Here is a 25,374-nt window from a genome sequence, read left to right as displayed (position 1 = left end):
ATCCACTGAGGCTGATAGTAAGGCTAGAGCAGTGCCGGTGGGAAAGTCACTTTGAGCTCCTTCCTGTGCTGTGCTTGTAACAGACACAGAAGAGGTGTTCCTTTGCCTTCGGCCCATTAGCAAGGTCTCACTGACTGAACACTCTTCAAAAGGGTGATTCCAGCTTGCATTAGTTCCATAGTCTCTCTTACCATAGCATGTTTTCTACCTATTTTGCTATGAAAATGGATTGGATTCAGGTTCACTTGGCCCACATCGTGGGTTGAGTAGCAGAGAAGGAAATTATAAGCGGCTACCATTTCTAATGAAATTTGCTCAGTGAGGTCTTAATTGCATGGGGGGAAGATTTTTACCGACTAATGGCTAGGCTACGCTCTATCCCAAACTAATTAGGCCTCAGTTGGAGCATTGTGTCCAGTTCTGGGTGCCACGTTTCAGAAAGGAAGTGGACAAATTGGAGAAAGTCCTGAGAAGATGATTAAAGGTCTAGAAAACATGGCCTATGAGGGAAGATTGAAAAAATTGGGGTTGTTTAGTCTGGAAAAGAGAAGACTGAGAGGGGACATTATAACAGTTTTCAAGTACATTAAAGGTTGTTACAGGGAGGAAGGAGAAGAATTGTTCTTAATCTCTGAGGATAGGACAAGAAGCAATGGGCTTAAATTGCAGCAAGGGAGGTTTAGGTTGGACATTAGGAAAAACTTTCTAACTGTCAGGGTGGTTAAGCACTAGAATAAATTGCCTAGGAAGGTTGTGGAATCTCCATCTTTGGAGATTTTTAATAGCAGGTTAGACAAACACCTGTCAAGAATGGTCTAGATCGGGGTGGACAAACTACGGCCTGCCAGCCATTTTAAGACAGCCCTCGAGCTCCTGCTGGGGAGTGGGGTCTGAGGCTTGCGTTGCTCCGGCACTCCAGCCGGGTAGCAGGATCGGGGGCCGCTCCATACGGCTCCCGGAAGTAGCATCATGGCTCCGCTCTGGCTCCTATGTGTAGGGACAGCCAGGGAGCTCCGCTCTGCACACTGGCCCACCCCATTGGCTGTAGTACGGTTCCTGGCCAATGAGAACTGCCGGGGTGGCACCTGCAGACGGAGCAACGTGCAGAGCCGCCTGGCCATGCCTTGGAGCCAGAGGGGGGACATGCTTCTGGGAGCTGCTTGTGGAAAGCTCTGCCCAGAGCCTGCATCTCTGAGCCCTCCCGCCCCCCCACATCCCAATCTCATGCCACAGCCCTGATCCCCCTCCCGCCCTCCGAACCCCTCGATCCCAGCCCCACCCCAGAGCCCTCACCCCCCCCTGCATCCCAACACAGAGCCCCCTCCCGCACCCTGAACTCCTCATTTCTGGCCTCACCCAGAGCCCGCACCCCCAGCCAGAACCCTCACCCCTGCCGCACCCCTACCCCCAATTTCATGAGCATTCATGGCCTGTCATACAATTTCCATACCCCGATGTGGCCCTCAGACCAAAAAGTTTGCCCACCGTTTGTCTAGATAATACTTAGTCCTCCCATGAGGACTGGAATAGATGACCTTTCGAGGCCCCTTCCAGTCCTATGATTCTATTGTGCCCAATGGTTAAGGCTACATTTTAGTCACGGGTGTTTTTAGTAAAAGTAATGGACAGGTCATGGGCAATAAACAAAAATTTTTACTAAAAATTCCTGTGACTAAAACTTGGACAGGAATACATGGGTGCTCGGTGGGGGGTGGTGTTGGGGGAGGTGGCCCGGGACCCTGCTGAGGGGGGAGGGCCAGGCCGTGGCATGCTGGTGCTGGGGAGGGGGGAGCTGGGCCGTGGCTGGTGTTGGGAGGGGAGGGCTGGTAGCGGCTCCCTACTGGGCTCTGCGTCCCTGAAGCTCCTAGGTGGCGGAGGGGCACAAGTGCAACTCCCATTGGCTGGGAACCGCAGCCAATGGGAGCTGCAGGGATGGGGCCTGCAGGCAGTAAGCAGTGTGGAGCCTCCCCACTCCAGCCCCTCCACCACCTAGGAACTGCAGAGCCATCCCAGTGGGAGCCCCCCACCCTGAGGTAAGCACACCCCCCGCCCCAGCCCCTCCCACACATCCACACTGCTGCTGCTGGCCCAGGGGCTGCCTAGCTCGGGCAGCTCCTGAGCCAGTACTAGCCACGGCAGAAGTCACGGAGGTCACAGAAAGTCATGGAATCCGTGACCTCCGTGACAGACTCGCAGCCCTACCTACAGTTAGTGAAAATAATTGGGACGGTCTTGAGCCCACTGTTGCAAGGATTGGTAATGCTTTTCTTTATGAATCAAAGATCCAAGCCACTATTAAATAGGCAGTATAGTGACAGATATGGTTAAGTGTGTTTGGTAATTTAAAGTACCCATATGCTTGGGGATAGGCACCACTATGCAATTCTAAAATAAACAAAAAAGTTTGTGAATTATTATGCTTATTCATGCAGCAATCTTAAAAATAGGTAATCTTAAATTTCAGGAAAATGGCTGATCCAAAGGAGGTGGTGGATAGCTACAGTGAAGTAGATAAAACTGAAGCATCAGACACTGAAAAGCAAATGATAGAGCACACACAAATAAAGCCACAAGCAGAAGACGATACAGAGACTGATCACATTAGCACTGCAGAGACATCGATTCTTCTGAAAGCAAGGACAGATGCATCACAATCAAATGAGGATGGACTACAAAAGGAGCAGGAACCCGCTCCAGAGGCTTGCGGGCAGGAACAGGAACCCACTCCAAAGGCTCGCGGGCAGGAACCGGAGCTGGAACCCGCCCCAGAGTCTCGCGGAAAGGAACCGGAGCAGGAACCCGCTCCAGAGGTTCACGGGCAGGAACCAGCTCTTGAAGAACAAGAGCAGACAAGTGTAGAAGGGCGGGAACTGGCTCTTGAAGAACAAGAGCAGACAAGAATAGAAGGTCAGGAACTGGTTCTTGAACAGGAAAATGATCTTGCTGTGGGTAATCAAGAAGAATTGCTTGGAAAAGGTGAACAGGGTGTATCTGAGCCAACTGCTCCGTTAACTGAAATAACTGAAGAAATTTCTCAAATTACTACAGAAACATTTGCTAAGTTGTTAGCAGCTGAAATATACAACTTAGGTAGGAAGCAACGGGAGGCTTTGGAATCTGAGAGATCATTGGCAGAAGTGATGACAAATGCAACAGCAACAGGTATAAAATTTGCCGCACGTAAAAATTGGTTGTTACTGACATCTTTTTACAAAAGCTATGTTACCATATTTATTCACAGCTTGCCAATGGATTGATTCTTGGCTTTTTCTCATCACCTTTTTGAGGCAACATGGACTCCAGCCAATATTTGGTATTTTGGATGTAAAAATCAACTTTAAACCATATTATAATAATAAAAATTGTGTTCCACCGTATCCACCTGCTGGAACACCAAACAAACAGATTAAAGTAATATTTTACTACTAACCTGGGAGCGAAGTGTAGAATAAACTAAAAGTGTTTTATATATTGATCCCTATTTCTCTGTTTAGAATGTTCTCTTCGTTGAGAACCACAAATAAGCTGAGCCGTTCTGTCATATTGGCATGCAAAGTCACACAGTAGTGCTGCCATTGGTATGTTTTACATTCTGATTTGTTTACATTTCATAATTTTGGTGTAAATAATTTTAAATATAATATTTATAATATAAATGTATTTCTTATATATAGATATAAAATGTACACTATTATGCACAGGAAGCATATTTGGATGGAGGAAAGAAAAGTGCCTTATGCATATTGCAAGAGCTGAGATTCAGTTTTTCAATCTAAATAAAAGGATATTTATAATCCTTTCAATTAATGTAACAGGAATTGGCATCTCTGTTTATTTTCCTCAGTTAAAATCCTGTTGGTTCCTGAGATCCAGATGATCACAATGGCTTTTAACATTGATCAAACTGTAAGGAAGCTCAAGCAATGCTTTGCATCACAGCTAAAAGTACCACCAGATGTCTTACAGGTCGTATTTCAAGGTATGTATCAAGGATATATTAAAAATTTCCTTTGTTCTTCAGCCCTATTAAAAATAATAAATGGTCAGGCCCCAATCCTGCAATTGGATCATCAGAGGCAGACTTCTGTGGGGCTCCACATGTTGGATCATATTAAAGAAGTTCTGTATTAAAATCACAAATTAGTTTGATTCCTCATAGTTTAAATTCCAGGGTAGTACTAATTAAGAGGTCTCTTGGTTTTTGGTACTGTTTCTCTCCCTCTGTGTGTGAAACTTGCAAGCTGCTAATTGCGTTAGTACATTCTAAGACAGAGTCTGTTCTCAAAGCAGTTCACACAGAGAGAGACTCAAAGCAATACTCTGTAACAACAGAAACAGCACCCAGAGACTCCCTGCCCTTTTGTTGTATTAACAATTGTGATTAAAATAGAGGATGTATGTGGATGGGTGGTTGGTGTGGATAATAACTGAATGATCAGGGAGGGTGCCAGCCTAAGAATCCAGTGTCCATCGGCTGAAGAAGGCGTCAAGTGGACATAACCAGAGGACCCCCGGAGGGCAGACTGGAATCCACCCAACAGGCTCAAGAATGGGAGAACCAAAGAACAAGATAACATCTAGCAGCACGGAGTCATCAGGAATGTGCTATCTGCTGATTGATTCAGCAACAGCATGATGAAGCAATTCCCATAGACTGGCATAGGAAGAAATTCCTATAAAAATGGACTCTAGAAAGTGAGAACTTTGGGGTCTGATTCTGCAAACCAACTTCCAGGAGCATCAGATGTGCATCTGACAAGGCCCTGCTCCCTCCTCATGTCCAGGCCACCTGACCAGTGGCTTGGCATGAGCAACTCTAAGGCTGGTAACTATGATAACAACCTTGCAGAACCTGTGTGTGTGTGTCTGTATGAACGAATGTGTGAATAAATATGAGATTGAATGGAATGTTATAGCTATAACTAACTGCTTACTATGATTCTTTCTGTATTCACAATAAATGTGGTATTTTGCCTTTTCCCCTTTAATAAGATCCTGCTGGTTTTTATTTTATTGGTATAACATACATAAGTAAAGTAGTCTGATCATGCGGCTCCAATTGCAGGATCAGGACCTTACTTAGTATTCTTAGTAGAAATATATTTCTGGCATATACCATATAGTAAATTTAAGAGGCCTGGTGTCAGATCATTGACATCAGTGGAATTACCCCAAGAATGATTTTACCCCTGAAGGAATAGGATCCAGCTCACACTCACTTAGGTGTTTTGTCTCTGCATGACAAAAAGCTGTAAACGTGTATTTCAGTCAGTAGATATATCTCCTAATACACACAGGGAGCAGGTCCATTGAATAAGAAGTTGTATTTTTACATCAACTCCTCACAGGAGAACCACACTTCAAACATTTTTTGTTGGTGAACCAAACAAAACCTTAATATTTTTCTAATGATGAAAACATGTTTTTTATTATTATACTCCAGTTATTTTCCTTAAACATTTCACAAAAATATTATCTCCGGGCTGACACCAAACTTGAAAAGTTCCATACCCTTTTTTTTTCTACTTCAGAAAACTTAGAGTAAGTGAAATCTTAGAGCATATCTGATTTAGTAGCAGAGTGCTAGGTACGACTGGAAAGGAAACAGTTGGTGTTTTGTGGTTATGGGAACTAGAAAATGAGTAAGATCCAAGTGGTAGAGGCTGCTCTGGAAAATTACTATCCTTAATTTTTTCCTTTGGGGAAATGACACAGAGTAGGTGGTTTTCCTGGCATCTGTTTCTCAAAACTTTCTGCTTGAGTCAGTTTTCTTTCTTCCTTTTTTTTTATCTTTTCTTTTTTCTTGGAGGATCTGCAGGAGCAGAGATGACCAAAAAGTGGCACAGAGTTGCTCCATGCTAGGTGACAATGGAATTGGCAGGCTAGGCTTTTCAAACCTGTTACAGTGGCATTAAAACACCTTGTCAAAACCAATGGAAATCCTCTAACAGACCCAGGGCTCAACTTCATGTATTTTAGTAACATCTTTCCATTAAAGAAATATGTATTTGAAATGTTTCATTAAAATTAATGGCAGATTGTATCAATCTGAGTTGGTGTTTAAACCAGAGATCTGCAGCAGAATATCCAGTGTATTTCAGCTTTCTGGCCAGTTTGTTTATTGTGCACACAGCAGTTCTGCACACACATTAGCAAGTTTGTAAATAGAACTATTAAATAAAAAATACTATATCAAAGATTTTCAAAAGCGACTAGTTAGTTTGTGTGTCCCAGTTGTTGGCTTCCCAACTGGGGACACCTTTCAGAAAGTGCTGAGCACATACCCTGTAAAGTGTCTTAAATTGAGTGGCCAAAGTCACAAGAAACGTGAAAATTTATTGCTTATGGGTAAAATATTCAAAAGTGCTTAAGTCCCAAAAGTGCTTAAGTCCATCTGCTTTTGGAGTGGTAGCCGTGTTAGTCTGTATCAGCAAAAGGAACAAGGAGCACTTGTGGCACCTTAGAGACTAACAAATTTATTTGAGCATAAGCTTTCGTGGACTAAAACCCACTTCATCAGATGCATGCAGTGGAAAATACAGTAGGAGGATACATCTGCTTTTACCTTTCCAACTGGTGAATCTAGCCACCAAATTTTAATTATCAGGGGACTGGAGCTGAGGGCATTCTCGGTATGTTTTAGAATAGAGGTGCTGTCATGTTTGGCTATCTGTGTAACCCAAACATTTTATTTTTAGTTTTCATATTAAAACTAAAATGTATTAATAACCATTCAGCAGAGTTTTTACTAATACATTAAATCCTCAAGGAGGGCAAAGAGTAACTAAATGTAAAAGCTAGAATTTTATATGTATTTAATGTTAACAAATAAGATAAGTAAATACTTTAATTGCTGTGCCTTTTTTTCTAGAAAGTGAATATGAATGATTTTTTTCTCTTTGCGTGATGGTGACAATCTACATGGGACATATTTTGGGGCAGAAGTACCACAGTCTTTCCCTAAATTCAGCGGCAAACTGTCTCAAAACACCATGATTATTCTTTTATATGTTTCACTAACATCATCTGTAGTTTTTATTTCTTCCTGAGGAAAATTCTTAACTGTATTCTCATTTATTACAGAAGAACACCTTACATGGTTAACTTTTTTTTTTTTTTTTTTTTTTTTTTTTTTTTTTTTTTTAGGGAGGCTAATTGAGGATAGTGAAACTCTAATGGATATTGGAGTTAGGCCTCATGGAACTATCCAAATTGAGATGTTCTCTCTTGATCCAGAACAGTACCCAATCAAAGCAATTAAATTGCAGCAGGACTACAACATGCCTGATGTCATAACTGTGAGAGTGCAAACAGGTCAATAATGTTTTTCAGATATGCATTAATATTAATATTTGTGTCAAATAGTAATCAGATTACTTACAGAATAGTATACAATTGTATCTAATGATTGTAATATCTGAACAGATTCTGACACATTCCAAGATGTAGCAGTAGAGATTGAAAGGCCTACCTATCGTAAACCATTTCTGGGTGGATTTAAGCATAGTGTAACAGGTGTGGAATTTCATAATGCAGGATCACAAACAGTACCCAAAAAACGACGTGACAAAGGAATTAAACTATTTTGCAGGGAGACACAGGTAATCTTTTAACAGTCTTTCATTTAGAACATTTTCTGCTAAGCAGAATAGAATATTGACATTGTTGCCAGAAATTAAGCTGATTGGAGAAATAATTGAGCATAAATTGGAAATAAATATCAAAATAAGCAGTTTAACTTAAAAACAAATAGTTAATAAGATTAACTTGCATGATTTTAAGTAGCTGACTTTTATTTTAATTGGAAAAAATACAAAAATCCTCAGTATAGGTTTTTATAATGTCATATTTTAATATAAATTATATTTTTGTTCCAGACCGTTGTGGAGAAAAATAAGCGCCAACAGACTAGAAATACAACCTCCACACAGATGACTAAAATTGGCCTCTATGTGTCAAACATGACTGACAAGCTAATAGAACCAAGAACTTATTTTACAGCAGAAGAATATCATAAACATAGACTTGATGCAGTAAGTTCTTATCCATTTATGTGTAAAGCAACATATTATAGATATGATGGGATAAGTGTTCAAAGAAAGTGTTTAAAGATGAATGGCAAAAATGTCTTTTAATCTTTAAATTTTGTTTTTATGATTGTCCGTGGGGTAGGGAAAAAGCATGTATCTGCTAATTTAGAGTGTTATCAGCGTTGTATTTTAACAACAGTGAGATCATCATTAGTTACTGCACATCTTAAGAAATTTGATTTGAAGACTTGGTGGTTTCTCTCAGAATGAGTGACATCCCAACTGCTATGTATAGAAGTTTGTCTTAAAATGTTTTGATTTCCTCATAGGTTTCTCATAAAATTTCTTTAGTTAGGCAAATTGTAGGCATAAGTATACATGACTCCACAAGTTGATCCATGGAGGCACCATGGTCTAATAAGAAGGAGCACTGGACAAACACAGAACAAAAAGTCCCTGCCTCAAAGCTTACAATCTATGTATAAGACAACAGAGTGATACAGACGCAGGGGGGAGTACAAGGAACAGTGAGACAGTATTGGTCAGTATAATAGGCAGTTGTTTCAGTATACCAGCGGCCTAATCCTTAGCAAGTTTTGTGTAGGCATCATGGCAAAGGAGAGTTTTGAGGAGGAATTTGAGATAAGATCATGAGGTAGCCATATTTTATAATCACAGATCAGGCATACATTTGATAACTTGAAGCTAGATAGTCAGTGGTACACTTAGGCCCAATTGTGCTCTCACTGAAGTCAATAACAGAACTACCATCTACCTTGGTAGGAGTACAGTGAAGGTCATGATTTAGTTTTTGTACATTTTAAACAAAATTGTAATTTCTAACAAATTTCTCTTCTACTTAAAACAAAATTTCTGGCATTGTACTTTAAATGGATAATTATTCATCTGTTTTATACTCTATTTAGGTAATAGTAATACAGACATATTTCCGACGATGGCATGCCATAAATGTTGTACAGAAATTAAGAGAAGAAAAAAGGTTGCGGTTAGAATGGGAGGCACAAGAAGAGTTAAGGAAAAAAAGAGAGAAGGAAGAAAGATTGAGAAGGGAGCATGAGCGAAGATTGAATCCTAAAACAAAGGAAGACTTTGAACTACTTTACCATGCTTTAGAATGTAAGTTTTTCTTAGAGGCATTTTCAAATTGTCTCAGGCCTCAAATGTAGGTTTTGTTAAAAACAAACTTTTACAGAGCCCTGATGTCAGTGGAAATGTTTCCATTACTTTTTTTCAGTTTGCAATGGAAGTACTTTAAAAATGAAGTACTTTTAAAAGTAAATTACTATCTAGCAGCCAAATATTTTCTGTTTCATATTAGGAAATAATCAGGTTACCAAATACAGCTGATAATTGTTCTATCTGATAGATTTACTGTTGTCTTCATCCATTTCTATTGCTGACTTCAGTTGGAGGAACTGGAATGTTTTTTTGTTTATTTGTTTGCTTGAAATGCAATAAGATTAACATAACTGTGATGCACTTAAATAGCTGAAAATAAATCCATACAAAATACAGATTTAATGTCCATAGTTCAGAATTTTAACCATCTAAACTGCCACAGAGGTTTGTAATATTTTAGCCAAAACTCAAAAGACAACATACACATGTCCTTAATCCCCTCTCATCCTCTGATGTCCTTTTAATCTTAATTTTCTTCTTCTCTCCTCTTTTATTTCCCTCTGACCATTTACTGAACTTGTTAGTGTCCTGCATGTGAGTCTTCTGAGTCTTATTGTGACGGGTTGGATCACAGAAACCCCTTTGGGACTGCCACCTAATGTGCCTAGATTACCTCTGAGCTTGTTTTCCCTGCCAGCTTGGGACTTCAGTACCTTGCCTTGTTCGAGCCAGACATGCTTGCCTGCTGCAAACACAGATCCAAGTCTGAACCACGTCCCTCACAAGCTGCAGACTTAACTGAAAACAGCTTAAGAAGTGCTCCTGTCTCCAGCACTCAGATACTCAACTCCCCGTGGGGTCCAAACCCTAAATAAATTATGCGTTTACCCTGTATAAGCTTCATACAGGGTAAACTCATAAATTGTTCACCCTCTATAACACTGATAGAGAGATATGCACAGCTGTTTCCCCCCTCCCCCCCCCGCAGGTATTAATACATACTCTGGGTTAATTAATAAATAAAAAGTGATTTTATTAAATACAAAAAGTAGGATTTAAGTGGTTCCAAGTAATAACAGACAGAACAAAGTGAATTACCACGCAAAATAAAATAAAACACGCAAATCTGTGCCTAATACAGTAGGAAACTAAATGCAGGTAAATCTCACCCTCAGAGATTTCCAATAAGCTTCTTTGACAGACTAGCCTTCTTCTAGTCTGGGTCCAGCAATCACTCACACCCCTGTAGTTAATGTCTTTTGTTTCAGTTTCTTTCAGGCATCTCCTTGGAGTGGAGAGGCTATCTCTTGAGCCAGCTGAAGACCAAATGAAGGGGTTTTCCCAGGAGCATATATAGTCTCTCTCGTGGGTGGAAACCCCTGTCTCCCCCCTGTGTAGAATCCAGCTACAAAATGGAGTTTTGGAGTCACATGGGCAAGTCACATGTTCATGCATGACTCAGTTTTCTACAGGATGTTCCCAGGAAAGCTCAGATGTGGATTGGCATCTATCAAGGTCCATTGTTAACCAAGTACTCCCAATTACTTGAATAACCCCTTCACACTATGTTGACCAAATCTGCGCTAGGTGGTTTCTACAGCAAACACTTTAAATACAACAGATAGCCAACGCTCATAACTTCAGATATAAAAATGATACATGCATATGAATAGGATGAATACATGCAGAAGAACATAACCTTTGCAAAGATATGTTACATGGCATATCTAGCATAAAACATATTCCAGTTATGTCATATTTACACTCATAAGCATATTTCTATAAAGCTTTATGGGGTGCAACTTCACACTTATCCCTCACTGAAATGAATCATGTCTTCTAGTATAGCAAGACCTTTATACCTTTCCCTTGCAATAACACGAAGGAGGTGCTGCAGAGGGATACCTGCTATAACAGCAACAGCAGAATGACCTGAACATACAAATATTACACAGAGAATATCAGAGCATACCTTTCTGAAGAAAAACAATATCTAAAAACTGGTCTTGTGCAAATGTTGTCATATAATGAAACTACAGGAATTCCTCTAAAATTTCTCACATTGAATAAGACTGTTGTGGTCTGTTGGTAGCCTCTGATAACATTACTTCTGTGGCTCAAGTGGTGATGGGGACAGCATTGTCTAGTGAACTGAATTCAAGATAGTGAGCTAAAAACTCCTGAGTTCTACTTGCATCTGTTCTGATTCTGCCAAACTTCAAGCGTCTGAAAGGCTAAACTGCTGTTCAAGTGCTAAGTAGTATTGATGTTATTGGCCACAATTTTCAGAAATGACTAGTGATTGTAGGTGTTTTTGGGCACCCAATATGAGACACCTTCAAGTGGCCTGATTTTCAGAGTGTGAGTGCGCAGCACTTTCTTAAATCAGGCTCCTGAAAGATGTGTGACAGGTTGGGTACCCAAAAATTGAGGACTCCAAAATCGCAAGTCATTTTGAAAAGCTTGGCCATTTACTGTTAGTGCTTATGTTTGGAATCTGGAGCCCCATAGCATTTATTTTAAAACCTGTTTCATAATTAACAATGTGACCCAGTCCACTTGGTTTTCTTTGAAGAGGCTTATTTGAGATAGAACCAGCAAAGATGGACTTGAAATCCTGAATTAGTCTTTCTATTTTTTTATTTGAAACTTGTAGTTATATAAGTGTTTCTTTTGTTTAGTTAAAATACCATCTGGTTCATAAATAAAATCCTGAGCTGTGCAAGTTGAGGAATGTAGTATCTAGGAAACACAAGAAGTTTGTGCCAGTACAAACAATGTAAAAGAAAATTTCATTACAGATGTTGGAAAAAAATCAGTCATTATATAAATTATTGACTGTTTGCTTTTGTTGTTTGTTTGTTTAACTAGGTGCTTCTCTGTACAGTGACCTGCAGTCACCTCATTATAACAGAGCTTAGTGATCCTAGGAACCACTTTTTTTTCCACCTGCAGCTAGAAGTACTTTCACATTCTTACAGTGTCAACAGACTATACAAGCTAAATCACTGTGACAGTAATAGAAGGAGATTACTGGCCTCTAAAGATCAGTGAAGGGCATTGCCAGTGATCACAACAGGGGTGGTTTGTGACAGGGTCAGCCAGAACTGGCTAGAATTGTTGTCAGTCTCTTTTTTCTTTTTCTTTTTTTTTTAGCATGAATAGTAAACAAGGTCTAGTTTATATAATATATATAATATTTTAGTAAGGCAATTTTATTATTAAAATGTAAAATGGGTACATGGGAATAGTTAAAGACTGGAGATTTCTCAATACCTGTAAAGCAGTTACACTATAAGGTGCATTTTTAAACTGGTTGCCTGAATTCAATAAGTGAATCTAGACAATTCCAATAGTTGTATCTAAACACCTTTTAGTCTCTTAAACACAACCTTGCTTACTATATTTATTAGTTTTGTCTTTTAAATTCCTGCCTCCTTGTGGTATATGAAGCTTTGGGCTATGCAATGCTATTGTTGACTAAAATGATTGCTCTTAGAAGTACCTTGGGATACTGTGAATTTGTCAGGCAGCCTAGCATTAAAACCATAGCAAAAGGAGCCTTAAGGAAATGAGTTAAAATCTTCTAAAATGAAAAAGCATAAGGTGCTGGAGATAAGAAGTGAATAAACCTTTTCTTTGTGCAGCTTTTTCTTGGGATAGGGTATTATGTTAGATTTCCTGCCCTCCCCCCATTAAGTATACATTATATACTGTTTTCTTGACATGTATGCTTTGTTGTGTGACTGTTTTGGAATAATATTTTAGGAAAGGTTTTATGTATGCAGATAATTCTTAACTTTCCAAAAAAATAAAAAATCTCACAAAGAAAATTCCAGGTTGATTATATAATACATAAAGAAAAGTCACTATCTCATTTTAAAACATTTTGATATTGTTAGGAACAGAAATAAGTTCATAAGTGTATGTGCATATATTATCCATCTATCAGCATTTATACACTGTGGTAATGGGCAGTACGAAACAAGCCAAGACAGATGTGTGTGTGCATATTACACCTAGCATGGGACATACAAGACAAGAAGAAGAGGTTCTATAAATATATTAGGAGCAACAAAAAGGCAAAGGAAAGTGTAGGCCCACTACTTAGCAGGAAAGGAGAGCTAATAATGGATAACATCAAGAAGTTTGAGGTTATTAATGCCTATTTTGCTTCAGCCTTCACTAAAAAGTTTAACTATGACCACATATTTAACACAATTAATATTAACAACAAGGGGTAAGGAATACAAGCCAGAATAGGGAAAGAACAGGTTAAAGAATATTTAGGGCCTGATGAAATTCGTCCTAAACTACTTTAAGGAACTATCTGAAGCAGTCTTGGAACCATTAGCAATTATCTTTGAGAACTCATGGAGAACAGTTGAGGTCCCAGAGAAGAGGAGAAGGGCAAACTTAGTATCTGTGTTTAAAAAGAGGAACGAAAAGGACCCAGGGAATATACACCAGCCTGCCTAACTTCAATATTGGGAAAGATACTGGAACAAATTATTAAACAATCAGTTGGTAAGGACCTAGAGGATAATAGGGTTATAAGCAATAGCCATCCTGCATTTATCAAGAACAAATCATGCCAAAGCAACCTAATTTCCTTCTTTGACAGGGTTACTGGCTTAGTGGATGCAGGGAAACTGTAAACTTGATATATCTTAATTTTAGTAAGGCTTTTGGCACAGACACACATGACAGTATAAGTTTTAAACAAACAATTTAATACTGTACACAGCAATGATGACTGTGAAGCTTGGTTGAGGTGGTGAAGGCAGAGGGTAGGATATTTCTCAGGGAATGCCTTATTGCTAAATGATGAACTAGCACTCGGCTGAGCCCACAAGGGTTAACACATTGTTGTTAATGTAGCCTCACACTCTACAAGGCAGCACAAATGGAGGGAGGGGAGACAGCATGGCAGACAGAGACACACACCCTATGTGTGTGTGAGAGAGAGAGAGAGATGTGCATTGCCCCTTTAAGTACACTGACCCCACTCTAAGTACACTGCCTTTTTAAGTAAATCAGCAAGTTGAGACAGCAGCTGCTGCTAGTTGTGTTCCCCCCCGCCCCACTCTATGAAGATGGGGATAAGCGGGGGGCAGGAGCAGAGGGGAGGGGGACACCCTGACATTATCACCCCTCTCTTCCATCACCATCCCTGCACAGCAAGCAGGAGGCTCCCGGGAGCAGCTCCAAGGCAGAGGGCAGGAGCAGCACATGGCAGTGGGGGGGATGGACAGCTGAACTGCCGGCAATTGATAGCCTGCTGGGCGGCTGCCGCACAGGGAACTTAGGGGAGCGGAGAGCTGATGGGGGGCTGCCAGTCCACCCTGGTTCCAGGCCCCCACCAGCTAGCTCCAACGGGCTGCTCTTTCTGCAAGCAGTGGACAAAGCAGGCGGCTGCCAAACAGTGTTAAAAGGGAGCATTGTGCAACTTTAAACAAGCATGTTCTCTAATTGATCAGCAATGTAACAAGGAAACAACGTTAACCAGGACGACTTTAAATGAGGAGTTACTTTACTTCGGAGGTCAGGGTTAGAATTCAACTCAACCTTGAAAAATTAGAGAAGTGGTCTGAAATCAACAAGATGGAATTCAGTAAATACAGGTGCAAAGTACTTCACTTAGGAAAGAAAACTCAAATGCGCAAATGCAAAATTGGGAATAATTGGATAGGTGGTAGTACTGCTGAAAAGGATCTGGGAGTTACAGTGGATCACAAATGGAATGTGAGTCAACAATGTGATGTAGTTGCAAAAAAGGCTAATATCATTCTGGGGTATATTAACAGCTGTGTTGTGTGAAAGACAGAAGAGGTAATTGTCCCACTTTACTTGGCACTGGTGAGGCTGGAGCAGGAGTGTTGTGTCCAGTTCTGGGTGCCACACTAGGAATAATGTGGACAAATTGGAGAGAGTTCATAGAAAACCAACAAAAATGATAAAACCTTTAGAAAACCTGACCTATGAGAAAAGGTTAAAAAAAACCAACAACCCTGAGCATCTTTAATCTTGAGAGAAGACGACTTGAGGGGGAATCTGATAACAATCTTCATATATGTTAAAGGCTGTTATAAAGAGATTAAGGATTGATTGTTTTCCATGTCCACTGGGTTTAGGATGCTTAATCTGCATCAAGGAAGATTTAGGTTAGATATTAGGAAAAACCTTATAATTATAAGGATAATTAAGCACTGGAATTAATTAAGGCTTTCAAGGGAGATTGAGGAATCCCCATCATTAGAGGCTTTTAAGAACAGGTTTGACTGTCAGGGTTGATCTAACCTTACTTGGTCCTGCCTCAGTGCCAAGCGCTGGACTAGATGCCCTCTCGAGGTCACATCCAGCCCAATATTTCTATGATTCTATGATCTATATACGTATGTAATAATTATTTAAACAAGTTAGTACAGTTGCCTGGCTCTTATATTCAAGTGCTGCAGTTGCTCTAACGATTTTCTCCCTGGCTTTCCACTGTTAGTTTTTTTTTTGATAATGTGGTTCTAGGAGTCAGAAGGCCAGATTCTCAGCTATGTGATATGATTTACATACTGTAATTGCTTTTATCTCATGATTTTGGTGCACAATATCTATGTTCAGGGATCAAACTATTGGGGGGAGGGGAGAAGGAGGAAGTATTGGTATTTTACCTAGGTTTGCCCACAAATGGAACTCTGCTCACTATACAGTATATTCTGTAAATGTTCAAAACAGGATCATGAGTCCTCAGCTGAGCTCCATTGGTGGACTTCTTGGGCTTGGCTTCCTCTCAAAAGGATTCTAATAAATGCATGGACTCTGCTGGACTGTTTGGGCTTGATTCCACCTCACTGTGGATTTGATGTCCCTAGGTTCCTTGGGCTTGACTTTTTGATTGGACAGAAATGGTAGGACTCTAAGCATCAACCAGTAAAGGTGCCAAAATGAGATATCACTTCTAGTAACTTGGGCAGATGTTCATAATATAAATTTTTTGATTTCTTATATGCTTTGATCAGCAATGAAAGAGTTAATATAGGTTTTTAAACTGTCATTGGACGTCTGAGTTAATACCTCATTGAAATGAACTGGAACTGTTCACACTTTTTAGAACTATTGTTTCAGGCTCTCTGCAAACTCAGGGAGAATTCATTTTTTCAGTTACACTTGATTCATGTTTTGAAGATTTTCTTTACAACTGTAAGGCCTAGGGATCTTTTCTCAATAACATTTTAGATTGTGGAGCACAAGATGGCAGCTCTGGGGAGATGAATGTACATAGCATATCTATATCATAATTTGATCCATCTCTGTGCTGTCTAATTTGTATGAAAAATATGCATAACAAACTTTAAAATGTACAAGTCATTTGTTAGGAAACTGAAAGTTTGGCATTAAACATTGAAAAATAAATACATATTGACAGAATGTGAAAGCAAAAATGTCCAGCTGGTAAACTTTTAGAAGTTTTAAAATCCATTTTTTTAAATGAATATAGCATGGAGGCAGGAGGAGATTGAGCGCATTAACAGCACTCTCGCTGGAGCAGAAAGAAAGGCAGCCCTCTGTGCACTTCTAGAACAAGAGACACAGCTGATTGCTTCCATTGGGAGACACAAACTAAATGCAGATGAAGAGAACCAGCAAAAAGCAGTACTGTTCTTTTTGGATAAGGTTGGTGACATAATTCAGTCTGAACATGAATGTACCCAAAGTTCAAAAACCTAATATCATTTATAAACCAGCAGACAAAAGTAAACCACTGTAATTAGCTTGACCAGTTATGCATAGTGCAGACGTTCACATGTTTGTCAGAGAATAGAATTGCCTCATTAGTTATAGTTTTTAGGTCTTTATTCATGTTGGTACAATTTAATGAACACTTCATTTTTCCCAAGCACAGAGTTCAAGCTGCCACTTACTTCATAACTTGCCTAGTTATTTGAAAAGATATGAGAACAATGCATCATGTAACCTACCATCTGTGTTTCACTCTAGGCACAGCACAGCAAGGCACAGCAAGATATAAGTACATTATAATAATGACATTAACACTGAGTTGATTAATTTTGCCTTATAAGAATATTCTGCATGAAGGACCTAATTGTGCTCTCAGACTTTAGTGATACAAGGTCAGGCCCTAACAGAATGCATATCATTCTAGAGCTGTGTGACACAATGTGTGCTATTTTAGTTTTTGCACAGTACAGTATACGTTATTATCATATAGGAACCCATACATGAAAAGTAGTTACTTTAAATGCATGATCTTTTTTTGAAACTTTAAATAATTCTGCCAATTAATTTCTCTCTCCAAAATACCCAGTGTCACTAATCAAAACTAATGAATAAACACTTGATCCTGCCCTCTGATATGCTGTATGTGTATCTTGAAAAATCAGTTACTGCATTTTGTCAAAACATGCCTTAGGTACCTGTAAAATTTCATTTTGTTTGTTGGGTAGGGGTGTGGGTGTGGGTGTGTGCGTAAGCATAAGACAAAGAACAAAGGTTGCCAGGAGTCCGGTTTTCGGCCGGAAAGTCCAGTCAAAAGGGGACGTGCTGTAGTGCCCTGTTTTCAGAAAATAGAAAGTTGACAACCTTACAAAGAACTGGCCAAACCAATTTAAATGAAATGTTGGGTGGGGAGGGGAGCAAATAACAAAAATATATTTGGAGTGGGGCCCTGAATGGCAAATTTCAGCATCAAGCAAATTAAAATGACAAAGTTATAAATGCCTCAAAAACAAAGTTGATAGTGGAATTCAAAACTCCAAAGTAAACTATACACTTTTTTTCAAAAATGGCTATTGGATGCATTTATATTATACTGTATTATATAGAGATGTCTCCTTTTTCTCTTCACTTAAGTTCCCATCATGTTGGTTAACTAAATAAAAAACAAATTTCCTTCATATAAGATACTTGGTTCTGAGCTGTTCACAGCATCTGTAAGATTTCTTATAGTAACTAATAACTCTTTAAAAAGAAAAGGAGGACTTGTGGCACCTTAGAGACTAACAAATTTATTTGAGCTTAAGCTTCCGTGAGCTACAGCTCACTTCATCGGATGCATTCAGTGGAAAATACAGTGGGGAGATTTATATACACAGAGAACATGAAACAATGGGTGTTACCACACACACTGTAAGGAGAGTGATCAGGTAAGGTGAGCTATTACCAGCAGGAGAGTGTGTGAGGGGGGACCTTTTATAGTGATAATCAAGGTGGGCCATTTCCAGCAGTTGACAAGAACGTCTGAGGAACAGTGGTGGGGGGGGAAATAAACATGGGGAAATAGTTTTAGTTTGTGTAATGACCCATCCACTCCCAGTCTTTATTCAAGCCTAAGTTAATTGTATCCAGTTTGCAAATTAATTCCAATTCAGCAGTCTCTTGTTGGGAGTCTGTTTTTGAAGTTTTTTTGTTGAAGAATTGCCACTTTTAGGTCTGTAATCGAGTGACCAAAGAGATTGAAGTGTTCTCCGACTGGTTTTTGAATGTTATAATTCTTGACGTCTGATTTGTGTCCATTAATTCTTTTACGTAGAGACTGTCCAGTTTGACCAATGTACATGGCAGAGGGGCATTGCTGGCACATGATGGTATATATCACATTGGTAGATGTGCAGGTGAACGAGCCTCTGATATTGTGGCTGATGTGATTAGGCCCTATGATGGTGTCCCCTGAATAGATATGTGGACACAGTTGGCAACAGGCTTTGTTGCAAGGATAGGTTCCTGGGTTAGTGGTTCTGTTGTGTGGTGTGTGGTTGCTGGTGAATATTTACTTCAGGTTGGGGGGCTGTCTGTAAGCAAGGACTGGCCTGTCTCCTAAGGTCTGTGAGAGTGATGGGTCGTCCTTCAGGATAGGTTGTAGATCCTTGATGATGCGTTGGAGAGGTTTTAGTTGGAGGCTGAAGGTGATGGCTAGTGGCGTTCTTTTATTTTCTTTGATGGGCCTGTGCTGTAGTAGGTAACTTCTGGGTACTCTTCTGGCTCTGTCAATCTATTTCTTCACTTCAGCAAGTGGGTATTGTAGTTGTAAGAACGCTTGATAGAGATCTTGTAGGTGTTTGTCTCTGTCTGAGGGGTTGGAGCAAATGTGGTTGTATCGTAGAGCTTGGCTGTAGACAATGGATCGTGTGGTGTGGTCTGGATGAAACTGGAGGCATGCAGGTAGGCATAGTGGTCAGTAGGTTTCCGGTATTGGGTGGTGTTTATGTGACCATCGCTTATTAGCACCATAGTGTCCAGGAAGTGGATCTCTTGTGTGGACTGGTCCAGGCTGAGGTTGATGGTGGGATGGAAATTGTTGAAATCATGGTGGAATTCCTCAAGGGCTTCTTTTCCATGGGTCCAGATGATGAAGATGTCATCAATGTAGCGCAAGCAGAGTAGGGGCATTAGGGGACAAGAGCTGAGGAAGTGTTGTTCTAAGTCAGCCATAAAAATGTTGGCTACTATGGGGCCATGCGGATACCCATAGCAGTGCCGCTGATTTGAAGGTATAAATTGTCCCCAAATGTGAAGTAGTTACTCTTTGTAACCACAGATTACCTAGGAGTTTTGGCTCAGGAGAAGAATGACTTGTTAGCTGCTCTTCGCTCTAAACATTTTATTCAGCAGGAGCCAGACATAGCAGTGATTCCCAATGCAGCACAGGCTGCAGCTGCCAGACATTCCTGCCTCTTAGTTGGAAGAAAGGATTTACTTATGGTTCAATGCACAGGACAGAAAGTAGGGAGACCTTGGGTGACATCTTGGCCTCATTGAACTCGGTGTCAAAACTCTCACTGACTTTAGTGGGGGCAGGATTTCATCCCTGGATTTTATTCCTGTCTGACTTTAGGAAGGTAACTTAACCATTCTGTGCCTCAGTTTTCTCATTTATAAAATGGGGATACTTACCTAACAGAGACGACATAAAGGTACGTTAATGTTAAAGCTCAGCATGAAGCTCTTAGAAATCTTCATTACTCTTAGCTAGGAAATGTAGTAATATTCTGTTCCTTTCTACAAATGGATCAGAAAAGCTTAAACAGCTGTGAAGGATTGAGAAGTACTAAGGTAGTAATGTGACAACCATAATACTGCATGAAGTTGGCAGACACTCTTCATGTTTTTCTGACCCTGTCAATTTGGGATGAGTGGAGAAGAGATTCTTTGGGATGACCTCAACCCTGTTATGGGAACAGGAGAGAATGTTTGAGCCAAGTGAAGACCTTTTGAAACTTAGCAGAGGTTACCTAATGAGTGGATGTGGTAAGGAGAGAAAATGTGAAAAGGGAGAGAAGGATGTTTATTAGAATTTCAACAAATGAAGAGATGAGAGGAAGGAACAAAAAGATATCTAAAATGTATAATAAACCATACTGATAGAAGATATAGACAGGAAAGAGAAAAATAATATGAAAAGTGACACAGAATCAGAGAATAAGTGAAAGAAAATAAATGGAAAACCTAAAAAATTATTAAACATTACAAAAAAATTAGTTTGTTGGAAACCTACTTACGGGGAACGCTGATACAAGGATATAAAAGCGGGGAAAGTACGACAAAGAAATCAAGGAGAGAGAGAAATATCATTAATCTTAATTTTTTTAACACAACATTTGCTGCTAAAGTTTTGGGGTAAATTTTATCTTACAATTGTTTTATGTGGCTACTAGATACTTTATGTAAATTTACATAATATGGTGTTTGTGGTATCTAACACTATCAGAGAGATTCATTTGGCATTTTGTTATATGTAAAGCTTATTGAAAAGATAAAAATAAAGAATTTGCTGGGAGCCATACAGATTTTTGATCAGCTAGCCATGGTCTGCAAATGTAACATCATAAAATTCTCCTTGGTTTTGTTGCTTGCATTATCAGAAACAATGTACTTGTACTTTTACTTAACTAGAGGAATTCTTACATTATTTTTAAGACCAAGCTGAAAGTGAGTCCAAGTGCAATAAATCTAAAGATTTTATTAAATGGTAGATGGGACATTAGATAGGGAAGGCTCTTAGTTACTACAGAGAATTCTTTCCCAGGCATCTGGCTGGTGGGTCTCACCCATGTGTTCAGGGGCTAACTGATCTCCATATTTGGGGTCAGGAAGGAATTTCCCCCCCTAGGTAAGACTGGGAGAGATCCTGGTTGTTCTTTGTTTTCCTTTGCAGCCTGGGGCATAGATCACTTGCTGGTTTGAACTAAAGTAGATGGTGGATTCTCTGTAACTTGATTTAAATCAAGATTTGAAGAGTTCAGTAAAAGACAGGGCCTTAGTGCCATTTTCCATCACCAACTCTAGATTTTGAGAACTCCATTTTCCCGGGTAGAAGCCTTCTTACATATGAAGAAATGCATGTATAATTGCATGGCTGCTTTTACACACTTATGTACTTTGGTTGCACACACAGCTGTGTGGGGAAAAAGGGAAGTCAGGCTCTTAATTATCTGGATGTGAGACCAGTTGCTGGTTTACTTATGTAAGTGCTTGCATTTTTGTGCCTGTGCTTCCATGATCCATGTGTTGATAATGAAGGCCTTTGAATCAGAAAGCCAGATTCTCAGAGTAACTCCGCATACTTTGACTTCAGCAGACATATGCTGGTTTACATTAGCTGAAAATCTGGCCCAGAGTTTGTCGTCATAGTTTTTATCGACTGTAAGACTTTAAAGATGGTGAAGACCTAATCTTCCCCTTAAGTAGAAATAGGGTTGCCAACTTTGAACAAATTGAACAATTGAACAAAACCGAACACCCTTGCCACACCCCCTGCCCTGCCCATTCCCTGAGGTCTTGCCCCTGTCCTGCCCCTTCTTCGAGGCCCTGCCCCCACTCATTCCATCACCCTTCCCTCCATCACTCGCTCTCCCCCACCCTCACTCACTTTCACCAGGCTGGGGCAGGAGGTTGGGGTGCAGGAGGGGGTGAGGACTCCAGCTGGGGGTGCAGACTCTGAGCTGGGGCCAAGGGATTCGGAGTGCAGGGGTGCAGGAGGGGGACTCCGGGCTGGGGCCAATGGGTTCAGAGTATGGGGGGGCTTAGAGCTGGGGCAAGGGGATGGGGTGTGGGCTCTGGGAGGGAGTTTGGGTGCAGGAGAGGGCTATGGGTTGGGGCAAGGGGTTGGAGTGCAGGAGTGGGTGCGGGCTCTGGGAGGGAGTTTGGTTGCAGGAGGGCACTCAGGCCTGGAGCCAAGTGGTTCGGACTGCGGAGGTGTAGGAGGGGACTCCAGGCTGGGGCCAATGGGTTCGGAGTACAGCGGAGGCTCAGAGCTGGGGCAAGGGGGGATGGGGTGCTGGAGGGGGTGCGGGCTCTAGGAGGGAGTTTGTGTGCGGGATGGGGCTCAGGGCTGGGCCAGGGGGTTGGGGTGCGGGAGAGGGTTCAGGATACAGACTCTAGCTGGGCAGCACTAACCTCAGGCGGCCCCCAGAAGTGGCCAGCAAGGGACCGTACTCAAAAGAAATAATAATATGCTGAGTTAATTTACCTACTTTCAGATGTTACTAGCCTCCTACAAAACAGAAGTATTTCAATATAACTTTCAAATGTTTGAATTTTAGTTGCAGTTTATCATCTTTGATTGAAAACAAAGCATAGCAATATTGTATGAAGCAAATACTTCATGCTATTTAATGTCTTTTTTTTTTTTGCTGAACATAGAATTCTGTTGAGTACTCAAGTTAACATTTATGAGCTAAAGCAAGAGAACTGCTCAGCTGATACTGATTAGATAATATATTTAACCTTCCTCATTTTGAACATCCATTTTGAAATGTTGATGGGAATTAGTAGGTGGGTCTATAACTCTGCTACATTGATGTATGCTATAGGCTCAACCAATATTGCTCTTTTTCAAGAGTACAAAAATCAGGATACTTGCTAAGTAAAATCATGGAATTGGTATCAAAAGCATGAGTTTTTACCCTTTCAGTCTCCTCTCTGAGCATTAATACTGCTAAAAAATGAGTGATCTATATTACTTCTGCTTTTTAATGTTAGGTCTATTTAGTGCTCAGACAGTGGCTCTCTAATGAAATATTACACTGCTTCTTCCCCAGCAGAGTTTACAGCCAACTAGGAACATAGGCTTTCAATCTAAACCCATTATATTCTCCCCCTTGTAGACCCCTCTTTTTTTAAGTGTAAGAAGATTGTTCCCAAATATCATCTTCTGTATTTTAATTTCAACCTGTACACTCAGGAGCTCCATAGTTAACTCAGGAGAGCAAAGAAAAAAGCTGTTCCTTCAGAGTACCCTGATTTGTGGCGAGGAGTGGGGTGCTGAGGTCAGCAAATGCATTTTATTTCCCATTACCTGTTTGTTCCTTTCTTCCTCTTCCCCCCAAATGGTTATGTTTCTGGAGCATCTTTATGTGTGATTGAGTTTATGAATAATTTTTTTGTTTTAATTTCTATATTGAGAGTCTGTGGCAAAGTCTTCTTTGGCTTTTGATGTTTTAAGTGAAGAATTAGTGAGTTTTCCCCCACTTTTGTTTTATTTTTTGTGGTTTTTCTTTTGTTTGGAATGTTTGGGGGTATGAGTTTTCTTCATCGTTATTTCCCTTGTGATGTATACATCTATCAGGCACTGAGGTAATGAGAGTGAGAATTCTTGCCTTTTGTGTTTTTAGTGTTGGGGTAGATGAAAGGTGGTTCCTTGTGGGGAAAATGACGTTGGTGAGGGAGTTAGCAGGTGATTCTCAAGGATGGCAAAAGTTTCCTGGTTTTAGGTTTCTTTAGCAAATAACTTTGACTCACATTGTGAAGAATTCATGTGGCCAGAGTGAAACAGGTAGCATAGGCTCTTCCTGCATGAGTTTTTGAATGGATAATGTTAGATCTGTTTTGAATAACTTCACTTTACTTCTTGATCATTGTGTGGAATGTTATCTAGACATTGGTGTGGATCACTAAAATCTGGTTGGATGATGATGATGCAGAGATCCAGTTTGGCATGGCTGGTTCCCGGTGGATATTGAATGCTTCACCTACCTCATGGTGAATGAAAGGGAGGTGCAGTATAACTGTAGAAATACATGAGATAAACCAGTATCTGCAGTAGGTTATTTGAACATCTGGCCATCTCTTATCTTCTCCTATGGCCATGATGCAAGACAAAAGTTGATGGTTCTGCTGGTGTGTGGGCCACATCATATTTAATAGGGAATTTCATGACCGAGTTATCTGATCTTGTGTCAACACTGATATTGGTGTCCTCACAGATATTGTTCAGATCAGCCAAAGCACAGGATTTCCTGGAAGAATAATTCCTTGAGTTTATTTAAGGTGTGTCTATGCTGTACACTAAGCTTGGGCTTTGATTCAGGTTTGAGCCCCAACCCCTCTTCCATCCCCACACAAATCGGTCTGACTCGTGCCAGCAAGCATTCAAGTCCTAGGACCCTGCTAGGGGGGTGGGTCAGACCCCCACTTCTGCTATGACTTGCGTCCAAGCCCTGTCATTTTGCAGTGTGGACACAGGTCAAGCTACAGACTCAAAGGTCTTTGTAGCGCAATATGGATGCGCTAGCACAACTGTGAGACCCCCGGGTCCAGCAATTGTAAACCCAGGTTTGCAATGCAATGTGGACACTCAAACATGGGCTTGGAAACACCGAGTTCCCAATCCCAGGTACTACAGACCTGGGCTGAGTGTGTGGTGTAGATGTTTCTTTAGGGGGTTGAAGAGAGTGCCCACAGAATGGCTACACCGAAAAATGGTTTTACTCCAGGTACTCATGTTGTTGATGAGATGATCCCCAGACAAGGGGTTAGAATATCCTTGTTTTGCTAATCATACAAAACTGGATATCTCTTGACCCAGGGACCCTGCAGCTTTAGTTTCTGCTCTGGGAGAATGCTTGATATTACCAGCTGGATGCTTCTCCTCCTTAGACTGGGAATACCAGTCTTGCTGTTTTGTAGAAACGCTTGCTCTTTTGTGTCCTCACTTGTTGAGAGAATTCCTTGAGAGGAAGTGACTGAGGTTTAGAATGTTGGCATCCCTGTTGATTGTGCTCTTTCTGTGGAAAGCCATGTGTTTGATATGATACAGAAATGCTGCTTTCTTTAATTTCAGAATTTGTGCAGGTTACATACAGTATTTATGTCACGATAACCAAAGTGTCCTGGTGAAGAGCTCTGTGTAAGCACAAAAACTTGTCCCTCTCGCCAACAGAAGTTGGTCCAATAAAAGTTATTACTTCACCCA

The 25,374-nt window shown here is 40.5% G+C and overlaps 1 protein-coding gene across 2 annotated transcripts in view; it reads left to right on the top strand.

The window, feature by feature from the left end:
* The window catches only part of IQUB (IQ motif and ubiquitin domain containing), a 53,847-nt gene that overhangs the window by 683 nt on the left and 27,790 nt on the right, over window positions 1–25,374 (top strand). The window contains exons 2-8 of one of the 2 annotated variants that reach the window (XM_037888984.2): window positions 2,465–3,162; window positions 3,845–3,979; window positions 7,147–7,314; window positions 7,426–7,601; window positions 7,878–8,033; window positions 8,957–9,167; window positions 16,663–16,838. In XM_037888984.2, the coding sequence (XP_037744912.1) occupies window positions 2,469–3,162; window positions 3,845–3,979; window positions 7,147–7,314; window positions 7,426–7,601; window positions 7,878–8,033; window positions 8,957–9,167; window positions 16,663–16,838 (1,716 nt within the window). In that variant the 5' untranslated portion in view covers window positions 2,465–2,468. Of the gene's footprint in view, window positions 1–2,463; window positions 3,163–3,844; window positions 3,980–7,146; window positions 7,315–7,425; window positions 7,602–7,877; window positions 8,034–8,956; window positions 9,168–16,662; window positions 16,839–25,374 lie in introns of both variants that reach the window. The other variant, XM_037888983.2, reaches the window with a different exon arrangement.

Source organism: Chelonia mydas, chromosome 1, assembly GCF_015237465.2.
Source record: "Chelonia mydas isolate rCheMyd1 chromosome 1, rCheMyd1.pri.v2, whole genome shotgun sequence".
Classification (NCBI taxonomy): Eukaryota; Metazoa; Chordata; order Testudines; family Cheloniidae; genus Chelonia; species Chelonia mydas.
This window is presented reverse-complemented; position numbering and strand designations above follow the sequence as displayed.